The sequence below is a fragment of the Hemitrygon akajei genome, chromosome 8 (genome assembly GCF_048418815.1).
Source record: "Hemitrygon akajei chromosome 8, sHemAka1.3, whole genome shotgun sequence".
NCBI lineage: Eukaryota > Metazoa > Chordata > Chondrichthyes > Myliobatiformes > Dasyatidae > Hemitrygon > Hemitrygon akajei.
Genome location: NC_133131.1, coordinates 165539432 through 165551955, shown reverse-complemented (window position 1 = coordinate 165551955; position 12524 = coordinate 165539432). Strand labels below are relative to the sequence as shown.

General features: G+C 45.0%; 1 protein-coding gene across 1 annotated transcript in view; it reads left to right on the top strand.

The window, feature by feature from the left end:
- LOC140732397 (obscurin-like) overlaps positions 1-12524 on the top strand; it is a 530964-nt gene that overhangs the window by 49086 nt on the left and 469354 nt on the right. The window contains exon 7 of the mRNA XM_073054987.1: positions 7551-7826. Coding sequence (XP_072911088.1) covers positions 7551-7826 — 276 coding nt within the window. The remainder of the gene's footprint in view (positions 1-7550; positions 7827-12524) is intronic.

The window sequence follows — 12524 nt, the reverse complement described above, 5'->3', positions numbered from 1 at the left end:
ACCTATTGATGGTCTGGCAAAAGTCCATGACCATCCTATTTTTCTGCCCAGTTCGAACAACAACCACCTGGGCCCTCCAAGGACTTGTGCTTGGCTCAATGTTCCCCTCCCTGAGCAGCCGCTGCACCTCCGACTTAATGAAGGCCCTGTCCCCCGCGCTGTACCTCCTGCTTTTAGTTGCCACAGGTCTACAGTCGGGGGTCAGGTTGGCGAACAGCGGTGGGGGAGGGATCTTGAGGGTGGAGAGGCTGCAAGTGGTGTCAGTAGCGCAGCCGTTGGCATGGTGTTGGGTGGGATGTGTGGGTCGGTGTGTGTGTGTGGTCAGTAGCGGGGTATATGACGAAGTCCCACAAAACTGAGGATTTCTGACAGTGATTGGTGGGAGGGGCCCATCATACTCCATTGTCACACTTTTCAGGTGGCTGTGGAAGTCGAGCCCCAATAGCACAGGGGCGCACAGTTGAGGCATGACCAGTAACGCAAAGTTCCGATATTCTGTGCCCTGCACCACCAATGTTGCTACACAAACCCCCCGGATGTCTGTGGAATGCGATCCAGAAGCCATGATGACCTTCTGGCTTATTGGCTGTGTCACGAGTCTGCAGCGTTGCACTGTGTCTGGGTGAATAAAACTCTCAGTGCTGCCCGTGTCAAACAGACAGCTAGTCCTGTGCCCCTCCACCAGGATGTCCATCATTGACCTTGCGAGCTGGTGTGGAGCGCTTTGGTCGAGGGTTACGGAGGCCAGAGTTGCATCGCCGTCTTGGTGCCTAGTAAGCACCCGCGGGTCGGGGACGGGGCGAGGTGGCACCGACAAAGATGGCTGCCCCCATGCTTCGCACGAGGCGCTGCTTGACCCCACTCGTGGTTTGGACTTACAGGCCTTGGCGAAGTGGCCCTTCTTTCCGCAGATGGAGCAGGTAGCTTCTCGGGCCGGGCAGCGTTTTCGGGGGTGCTTTTTGAGTCCACAGAAGTAACACTGCATGGACTTGCGACTGGCAGCAGCCATGGTCAGTACGCTGGTGGGTTGCGGGGACTTCACGGACTCGCAACTGGCAGCAGCCGAGGTTGATTCGCCGGCCGGTTGCGGGGTCTGCAGCGTCCACGGGGCCGGCGGGAGATAGCGTGCCTGGAGAGTGTCAGCATCATGCAGAGCACCCTCCAGCATGTCGGCCAGCTCTATCGCCGAATGTAAGGTAAGATCGGCGTGTTCCAGCAGCTGCTGGTGCAGGTACACTGACCTGATCCCTGTAACGAAGGTGTCTCTAACTAACAGCTCCGCATGCTGCTCCGCCGTCAGTCCCCTGCAGTTGCAGGCCCGCACGAGTGTCTGTAGGGCCCAGACAACTCAGCGCTCGACTCTCCGGCCCGTTGCCGCCGTGTCGCTAAGCGATGTCTTGCGTAGACGGTGTTCACCGGCCACAGGTATTGTCTTTTGAGGGCGTCCAGTGCCCCTTGGTAGTCGGCAGGTCCCTGATCAGGGAGTAGACCCGCGGACTGACCCTGGAGCGGAGAATTTTGTGCATCGTTGCCGGCTCGGTCACACGAATCTCCTCCAGGTACGATTGGAAGCATGCAAGCCAGAGTTCAAAAGCGATGCTAGCTTCCAGAGATTGAGGGTCAATATCCAATCTGTCTGGTCGTAAAATGCTCTCCATGTTTTAAAATTGCTGCTAATAAAATTGATGCACCATCAATAACTATCGGAGACGGGAGGGGAACGATAGGCTTTTATTAGCAGCAAAAGTGACCACAACATCTTGGAGACTGAGGGAGGAGCAGTGCCTCCAATTGCCTTTATACAGGGGTCTGTGGGAGGAGCCACAGGAGCAGTCAGCAGAGGGGCATGTCCAGACAGGTATACATATAGTTTACCACACTATAGCCCTCTATTTTACTAAGCTCCATGTACCTATCTAAAAGCCTCTTAAAAGATCCTATCATATCCACCTCTACCACCGTTGCTGGCAGCCCATTCCACGCACTCACCACTCTCTGAGTAAAAAAATTTACCCCTGACATCTCCTCTGTATCTACTCCCCAGCACCTACCTGTGTCTTTTTGTGGCAACCATTTCAGCCCTGGGAAAAAGACTTTGACTATTCACACGATCGGTGCCTCTCATCGTCTTTTACACCTCTATCAGGTCACCTCTCATCCTCCTTCACTCCAAGGAGAAAAGGCCAAGTTCACTCAACCTATTCTTATAAGGCATGCTCCCCAGTACAGGGAACATCCTTGTAAATCTCCTCTACACCCTTTCTACGGCTTCCACATCCTTCCTGTAGCGAGGCAACCAGAACTGAGCACAGTACTCCAAGTGGGGTCTGACCAAGGTCCTGTATAGCTGCAACATTACTTCTCGGCTCCTAAATTCAATTCCACGATTGATGAAGGCCAATACACCGTATGCCTTCTTAACCACAGAGTCAACCTGCACAGCTGCTTTGAGTGTCTTATGGACACGGACCCTAAGATTCCTCTGATTCTCACACTGCCAAGAGTCTTACCATTAATACTATATTCTGCCATCATAATTGACCTACCAAAATGAACCACTTCACACTTACCTGGGTTGAACTCCATCTGCCACTTCTCAGCCCAGTTCTCCCTCCCACTGCAGGATATCTTGGACGCGATCTGAAACATCCCGGACCCTGGCACTTGGGAGGCAACCTACCATCCGAGTTTCTTTCCTGCATCCACAGAATCACCTGTCTGACCCCCTAACTATAGAGTCCCCTATCACTAACGCCTTACTCTTCCCTTCCCTACCCTTCTGAGCCACAGGGCCAGACTCTGTGCCAGAGGCACGGCCCTTGCCACTTGCCCCAGGTAGGCTGTCACCCCAACAGTACTCAAACAGGAGTACTTATTGTCAAGTGGTACAGCAGCAGGGGTACTCTCTAGTGCCTGATTCTTCCCATTTTCTCTCCTGATTGTGACCCACTTGTCTGTCTCCTGTGGCCCCGGTGTGACCACCTGCCTGTAACTCCTCTCTGTCTCCTCCTCGCTCTCCCTGACTAGGTGAAGGTCATCGAGCTGCATCTCCAGTTCCTTAACTTCGTCCCTCAGGAGCTGCAGCTCAACACACCTGGTGCAGATATGGCCATCCGGGAGGCTGGGAGACTCCAGGACCCCCCACACCTGACAGTGAGCACAGAAAACTGGCCTCACACACATACTAGCAACACACACAAAATGCTGGTAGAATGCAGCAGGCCAGGCAGCATCTATAGGAAGAAGTACAGTCGACCCAAGGGTCTCGGCTGAAATGTTGACTGTACTTCTTCCCATAGATGCTGTCTGGCCTGCTGTGTTCCACCAACATTTTGTGTGTGTTGCAGATTTCCTCGTGTTTGCACTCACACCCATACTTCCTGCCTTGCCTCATCCTGTTACCACCTAAGCCTGTTGAGCCAAAGCCCTACTACTCTGCTGCCCGCTCTGATGCTGACTGGAAACGGCAGTCTTTTTAAACCTTTCGTGCTCTACTGGCTGACATCATGCGCCTGTGCAGTTTCGCCTCTCTTTAACCCGAGTAATAAAAAACTCCCTTCGTCCTGAAAAATCAACAGTTCACTAGCAGCCTTCTTGCTCCAAATTAAAAACTGTTGAAGATACCTTGCCTTTTTAAACCTTTCACACTCTACTGGCTGACATCAGTAGAGATTATATTTTCTATATAATCATTAGGACATGTAAAACAGTTATATTCAAATCATATGTGTAGGAAGCATACAATGTAAAGTATTCCTGGATTATAACATATTCCTAATTCAACTTCTAAACATTCAGTTAGTTAAATAGTTCTACCTCTACAGATACTGCCAGACCAACTGATTCTATTAAAACCACCTTTTTTGTTCTTTCATGTCAGACTGAACCTCGATATGATCTCTTCATTATCTTAAATGTTATTTGGTAAAAAAGGTGGTAAAAGCAATGGTTCGGCTATGCTGTTGCTTTTAAAATTTTACTGGATGACTCACATTGTATTTTAAATAAAAATAGAAAATGCTGGAAATATTTGAGGTCAGGCTGCATCTGTGGGAAAGAAACCAAGTTATATAGTAATAGAGAAGTATAGCACAGAAACAGGCCCTTCAGCCCTTTTAGTCCATGCTGAAACCATTTAAACTGCCTACTCAATCGACCTGCATTGGGACCATAGCCCTCCATACCCCTACTATTCACATACTTATCCAAACTTCTCTTAAACATTGAAATCGAACTCGTATGCACCACTTGTGCTGGTAACTCATTTCACACTCTCACGACTCTTGAGTGAAGAAGTTTCCCGTCATGTTCCTCTTAAACTCCTCATCCCATGACCTCTGGTTCTAGTCCTACCTAACCTCAGTGGAAAAAGCCTGCTTGCATTTACCCTATCTATACCTCTCATAATCTCTTCATTATCTTAAATGTTATTTGGTAAAACATTTCTTGATTAACACTGCCATGCATCTTTTTTTTGCCATTTTAAAGTTGTTCTTAGTTTCTGGGTAATGTATGTCAACAAAGCTGCTTGTATTCAAGATAAAAATAGAAAGTGCTGGAAACACTAGAGGTCAGGCTGCACCTGTGGGAAGATCTTTTCAGATTGAAGACACGTCAGAACTGGGGAAAGACAAAAGAAACTTGTTAACCTGCAGGGAGGGGGGAGGATGGAGGGTGGTCACAGATTGTCATTAGGTAACAAGTGTTGGTAAGTGGTAGTGAAGGGGGTAACTTCATAGTTATGAATATGGATAGGCCTTTCTATGGCTGCAAATGAGACTCCAGGATGGCATGTTTCCTCCCTGGTGCCATTGTCAAAGATCTCAGCGGAACAGCACGTTTCAAAGGGAGAGGTTGAGTAGCCAGAAGCCATGGTGCATATTGGTACCCACGTATTAGTAAAGCTCTGCAAAATGAATTTAGGGAGTTCAACAGAAGATTTAATATCACAAATTGATATAGGAATAATAGAGTTGATATTGTTGCTGGTATTAATTTTACTAATGTTGATTGGGATTGCCCTGGTACTAAGGGAGTAATTGGATCAGAATTTATAAGTGTCCAGGAAAGTTTTCTGAAGCAAAGGCCCTATTAGAAAAGGGGCTACACATTGCTTTGTGTTAGGAAAATGAGGCTGGACAGATGGTTGATTTGTCAGTGGGTGAGTACTTTGGGACCAGTAACTACAGCTATGGAAAAAGATAGGACTACGGTATAAAAGTTAGTCATAAGTTGGGAGATGGCTAATTTCAATGGCACTAGATAGGAAATCACAAAAGTTGATTGAGAGAGGCTGTTAGCAGGTAAAGGGATATTCCAGTAAGCGGGAGATTCTTAACAGTGAAATAGGAGGAGTTTAGTATCAATGTGGCCGAAGGGGTGCAGGTGGAAGTTTCAGGTACTTCCTGTTAAAGTGAAGGGTAAGGTTTTGTCAGTTTTGTAAATTAACTAATGTTAAAACTACTCAAGTTGCCATGAAGGGTGATGACAAAATATTTTGTCAAATTTTAAGTATTCCTTTTTAGGAAGTGGTAAATGAACAGAAGTGTTGTGGAATATGTGGACTGAAATGAAATGCTTGACTATGAAGTCCCTTCAGCCAACCAAGTCTGCATTGACCATGGTGACAATCTAACTAACCTCACCTCTGCACATGGTCCTTTTGTGTCTGTTCTTAGCTTGTTCATGTGCCGGTCTAAATGCCTCTTAACATTGTTCTCATATCTGCTTCCACCAACTCTCCAGGCAGTGCATTATAAGAACCTTTGTGTGCATATATTAAAAAAACTGCTTTGCCCATCTCCTGTAAACTTTTCCTCTTTTGCTTATAGCTATGCCTTGTAGTATTTGACTTTTCCAGCCTGGGAAGAAGACTATCTGCCCTATCTACAGTAAATCAAAAGCTAATTAATTTAAAGATACAGTGCAGAACAGACCCTTCTGGCCCATTAAGGTATTCCTTGCCCAATAGCTCACTAATTAGCTCTAGCCTAATCACAGGACTATTTACAAGGACCAATTAACTTACTAGCCAGGACATCTTTGGACAGTGAGGGGAAACCCATGTGTATACAGGAAGAATATAGAAGCCTTCTTACAGAGGACACTGGAATTAAACTCCAAACTCCAGCACCCCAAGCTGTAATAGCTTTGTACTAACTGCTACTGTGGCGGCCCTATCCCTAGCTGTAGGATCTTTTTAGATTGTCACCACTGATATCTGGTACAGGTCACAATTTGTTGCTCATTACTGCACTGTGGAGCTTATTCAATCTTCATACTCAAGAAATGATTCCGTTTAGTTTTCCCTGAAGAGTCGACAGGATGGTGCAGGTATTTGAATACTTGCACTTTGAGGGAGTGCTTATGAATACTTCTCCAAGGTGCAAGTGTTCACAAAGAACCTTCACAAAGCATTATTCCTTCTAGCCAGCAATGCCAGGCTGTAATTTAGAGGGTCTCTGATTCTCTGTTGCATATAAAATTATACTAGAGGCAGGATTTGATCTTCGCCTATCAATTTCTGTCTTTTTGACTCACTAGGAGCACTAAGTGTAGAGTATTGACCCAAATGCCAATGATCAGAAGATCTTCAAATACCAAAACTAATATAACTTGGCAAGCTTGACAATTGATATTTACAATCATTATGGAAGTTCTACAGAAAATATTAGTGACACAATGTTTTAACGTCATTATAAAGTAGTGGAATAATTTTCAATCCTAATCTTCATTTAATATTAAGGAGAATTTTGATTAAGTAGAAATTAAAATAAAATATTTGGAAGGGCATTGCACCAGAGTCTGCAACCAAGTCTGCAGATGGTACTGAATGGGCATTATATGTTTCTAGGAACACTAATATGCATCAAAACATTGGGACAGAGTTGGTTTGGAAAGATTAGTTAGGTTGTTGAATGGCATTAAGAACATATCAAATATAAACATGCATACCAAAGGCCACAAGAAAATAGGAGAAGAGTAGGCCATCATGCCCAACAAGTCTATTCCTCTAATCATTATGGCTGATATATGCTGCCTTAACTCTCCTGTGTGACTTCTCCATCCCTGTAATCCTTGGACTATCAAATATTTACCAACCTCCTCTTTAAATATTTCTAATAATCTGGCTTCAACCATCCACAGGGGCAAAGAATTCCAGGGGTTCACCACACTCTGGGAGAAGTCATTTGTACGTACCTCAGTTTTAAATGATCAGACCCTTGTTGTTTGAGACTCTCCCACTGGTGAAAACATTCCAACATCTATCCTGTCAAGATCCCTCAGGATTTTGTATATTTGAATAAAGTGATTCCTCATTCTTTTTATCATCAAGGACACCCACTATTCAAACCGTGCTCCCTTCTTGCTGCAGGAGGTGCAGGAGCCTTAGGTCCCATACTACTAGGTTTAGGAACAGTTATTATCCTACAACCCATACAAACATGCTGGAGGAACTCAGTAATTAATTTCTTCATTATATTTCAAATATTTTCAAGTAGTCATTGTCTTAATCCTCTCAACATTTTTATTCTGTTTTATGTCTGCAGAACCAACTACAACTGTCTTGAAAAAGTCCACAACACAAACAGAGTACACGGCAATTGTGGGAGAGAAGGTAGTCCTGGTTTGTGAAGTAGCTCAGAGTACTGTAGAAGGAACGTGGTACAGAAAAGGACAGAAAGTAAAGCTGAATAAGGCCGTAAATGCTGAATCAGAAGGCATTATACGAAGACTGGTCATTCACAATGCAAAATCTGGAGATTCCGGGGCCTACGTATTTAAAACCAAAGAGGATGAGATCACCATCAATGTAGCTGTCAAAGGTAAGACATTTAAAAATACTGTGAAGTTATAGATGGTAGTAATTTCCATCAGTATTAGCCCAAAGTATGAAATGTGTGCTCCAACTATTGGCTCATCAAAACATCTTCAGTTATTACTGTGAAACATTTGATCTAAAAGTCAATAAGAATGTCTGTTCCTTGCTGTTAATGGTTGCAGTGTTAAGAATAGCTGTTCAGGTCCATTCAAGATAATCTTCAAAGATTTCTTAGAGTTTCACAAAAATAATTCTGTAATTGAAAGCCTTATCATATGAAGAGTGTTTGATGGCTCCAGGTCTCTACTCATTGGAATTCAGAAGAATGAGGGGTGACCTTATTGAAACCTATTAACTGTTGAAAGGCCTTGATAGAGTGGACATGGAAAGGATGTTTCCAATGGTGGAGGAGTCTAAGACCAGAGGACACAGCCTTAAAATAGAGGGATGTCCTTTTAGAACAGAGACAATGAAGAATTTCTTTAGTCAGAGAGTGGTGAATCTGTGGAATTTGTTGCCTCTGACGGCTGTGGAGGCCAAATCATTGGGTATATTTAAGGACACAAGTTGATAGATTCTTGATTAGTCAGGGCATGAATGGATATTCAACGGTTCATAGGTTTGAAAGGATTCATAGGTTCATTTTATTGTCAAAGTATGCATGTACAATACAACTCTGATATTTGTCTTCTCCAGATAACCATGAAGTACAGAAAAACCCATGGGTGTCATTGAAACAAAAGACATCAAACCATCCACCCCCCACACATGTAAAGGAAAAAGAAACAAAACTCTCAAACCGCAAATCCGCTCCCCCTTCCTCGCACGAAAGTTAACAGATTTCCCACACGGAAATTTCTCTTGCAAGAAAACAGCATCAATAACATTAAACCCCCAACCCCCCCCCCCCCCCGTAAAAAAAGATCAGCAACAATAGCATCAAACCCCCAACCCCTCTCTCATACTTGTAAGTCCATAGCAGGGGTATTCCCTTCTGCTGCCTGTGTGGGGTGACGAGTCTATTGGGACCCTGAGGACTTGTGGAAACTGTGTGGTGGTTTCTTTCGAACTTATAGTCTAACATTTTTGGACTATTTTTACCGTACCCATGGTCTTTTTTTTTAATCAATTATGGTATTGTCTGCACTGTTGTAACTGTATGTTAACTATAACTATATGTAACTATGTGGTTTTGTGTAGGTCTTGTAGCTTTAATTTTTGGTTTATTGGGTGGTAGAGTTGGTCTCCTGTCTGGGTAGTCTTGTTTTGTCTGGTGGGTTTGGAGCTCCTTTCCGGGTAACGCGCTAAGATGGTAGCACGATATTAATACGCAGCAGCCTCTCCAGACTCTGGATTTGGGGATTACCAAATGTTATATGGATTTTCTGGTGTAGTCTGTTTTGTCGTGTGTTTTTGTGATATCATTCTGGAGGAACGCTGTCTCATTTTTTAACTGCATTGCATTTGTGGTTTCTAAATGACAATAAACTGAACTGATACACAAAAGCTAACAGATCGTCCACATAGAAAAGCTTTGGCTCAACGGGACTTAGACGATAATGGGTCGAGGCGAGGTCAATAACTTGTGAAGAATAGAACCAGGAGGTATGTTTGTGAGGCCGGTGTACTGGGTGCCAGGTCAGATGTGTGAAGTCTGGAGACTCACAGCCTCCCGGACGGTCATATCTGCGCCAGGTGCGTCAAGCTGCAGCTCCTCAGGGGCCACGTTGAGCGAACTGGAGATGCAGCTCAGTGACCTTCATCTAATCAGGGAGAGTGAGGAGGTTTTAGAGAGGAGCTACAGGCAGGTAGTCATACCAGGGGCTGGGGAGACAGATAAGTAGGTAGCAGTCAGGAGAGGGATGGGCAAGAGTCAGATACTAGAGAGTACCACTGTAGCTGTTCCTCTTAACTCCTGTTTGAGTACTTTTGGGGGGGATAACCTACTAGGGGAAGCAACAGTGGCCGTTCCTCTGGCACAGAGTCTGGCCCTGTGGCTCAGAAGGGTAGGGAAAGGAAGAGGATGGCAGCAGTGATAGGGGACTCTATAATTAGGGGGTCAGACAGGCGATTCTGTGGACGCGGGAAAGAAACTCGGATGGTAGTTTGCCAGGGTCTGGGATGTTTCTGATCACGTCCACGATATCCTGAATTGGGAAGCAGAACAGCCAGTGGTCATAGTACATATTGGTACCAACAACATAGGTAGGAGAAGGGAGGAGGTCTTGAAAACAGACTACGGAGAGTTAGGAAGGAAGTTGACAAGCAGGACCTCAAAGCTAGTAATCTCGTGATTACTGCCTGTGCCAGATGACAGTGATTATAGGAATAGAATGAGGTGCAGGATAAATGTGTGGCTGGGAGATTAGAGCAGGGGGCAGAGATTCAGGTTTCTGGATCATTGGGACCTTTTTTGGGGCACGTGTGACCTGTACAAAAAGGACAGGTTGCACTTGAATCCGAGGAGGACCAATATCCTGGCCGGGAGGTTTGCTAAGGCTGTTGGGGAGAGTTTAAACTAGAATTGCTGGGGAGTGGGAACCAAACTGAAGAGATGGAGGAAGGGGCAGTTGGCTGACAAATAGAAAAAACTTGTAGACAGTGCTAGAGGGAGGATAGGCAGGTGATAGAGAAGGTTTGAGATATATTATTGTAATGCAAGGAGTACTATGAACAAAGTGGATGAGAGAGCATGGATCAGTACTTGGAGCTATGATGTTGTGGCTGTTACAGAGACTTGGATGACTCAGGGGCAGGAATGGTTACTTAGAGAGCCAGCTTTAGATGTTTTAGAAAGGACAGGGAGGGAGGCAAAAGAGATGGGGGCATGGCACTACTGATCAGAGATACTGTCACCGCTGCAGAAAAGCAGGAAATCGTGGAGGGAAGTTAGGAACAGGAAGGGGTCAATAACACTACTGGGCGTTTTTTTTTTTTATAGACCACCCAGTAGTAACAGGGACATTGAGGAGCAGATAGGGAGACAGATTCTGGAAAGGTGTAATAATAACAGGGTTGTTGTGGTGGAAGATTTTAATTTCCCAAATATCGTTTGGCATCTCCCTAAAGCAAGGGGTTTAGATGGGGTGGAGTTTGTTAGGTGTGTTCATGAAGGTTTCCTGACACAATATGTAGATAAGCCTTCAAGAGAAGAGGCTGTACTTGAACTGGTATTGGGAAATGAACCTAGTCAGGTGTCAGATCTCTCAGTGGGAGAGCATTTTGGAGATAGTGATCACAATTCTATCTCCTTTACCATAGCATTGGAGAAGGATAGGAACAGACAGGAAAGCGTTTAATTGGAGTAAGGGGAACTATGAGGCTATCAGGCAGGAACTTGGAAGCATAAATTGGGAACAGATGTTCTCAGCGAAATGTACGGCAAAAATGTGGCAAATGTTCAGGGGATATTTGCGTGGTGTTCTGCATAGGTACGTTCCAATGAGACAGAAAGGATGGTAGGGTGCAGGAACTGTGTTGTATAAAGGTTGTTGAAAATCTAGTCAAGAAGAAAAGCTTATGAAAGGTTCAAAAAACTAGGTAATGATAGAGATCTAGAAGATTGGTTGTTGAAAAGAGACGGTTGTTGACTTCAGGAGGGCACGGAGCGACCACTCCTCACTGAACATCGACGGCTCCTCGGTAGAGATTGTAAAGAGCACCAAATTTCTTGGTGTTCACCTGGCGGAGAATCTCACCTGGTCCCTCAACATCAGCTCCAGAGCAAAGAAAGCCCAGCAGCGTCTCTACTTTCTGCGAAGGCTGAGGAAAGTCCATCTTCCACCCCCCATCCTCATCACATTCTATAGGGGTTGTATTGAGAGCATCCTGAGCAGCTGCATCACTGCCTGGTTCGGAAATTACACCATCTCAGATCTCAAGACCCTGCAGCGGATAATGAGGTCAGCTGAGAAGATCATCGGGGTCTCTCTTCCCGTCATCACGGCCATTTACACTACACATTGCATCCGCAAAGGAAACAGCATTATGAAGGACCCCATGCACCCCTCATACAATCTCTTCTCCCTCCTGCTGTCTGGGAAAAGGCTCCGAAGCATTCGGGCTCTCACGACCAGACTATGTAACAGTTTCTTCCGCCAAGCTATCAGAGTCCTCAATACCTGAAGCCTGGACTGACACCTTGCCCTATTGTCCTGTTTATTATTATTTGTAACGCCTGCACTATTTTTGTACACTTTATGCAGTCCTGTGTAGGTCTGTAGTCTAGTGTAGCTTTCTCTGTTTTTTTTTGTGTAGTTCAGTCTAGTTTTTGTACTGTGTCATGGTCCTGAAAAATGTTGTCTCATTTTTACTATGTACTGTACCAGCAGTTATGGTCAAAATGACAATAAAAGTGACTATAGTGTCTCGGCCTGAAACATCGACAGTACTTCTCCTCATAGATGCTGCCTGGCCTGCTGTGTTCCACCAGCATTTTGTGTGAGTTGTATAAAAGTGACTTGACTTGACTTGATTATAAGGCGAGCAGGAAGGAGATTAAGAATGAAATTAGGAGAGCCAGAAGGGGCCATGGGAAAGCCTTGGCTAGCAGGATTAAGGAAGACCCCAAGACATTCTACAAATATGTGAAGAACAAGAGGATAAGACATGAGAGAATAGGACCAATTAAGTGTGACAGTGGAAAAGTGTGTATGGAACTGGAGGAGGTAGCAGAGATATTTAATGAATACTTTGCTTCAGT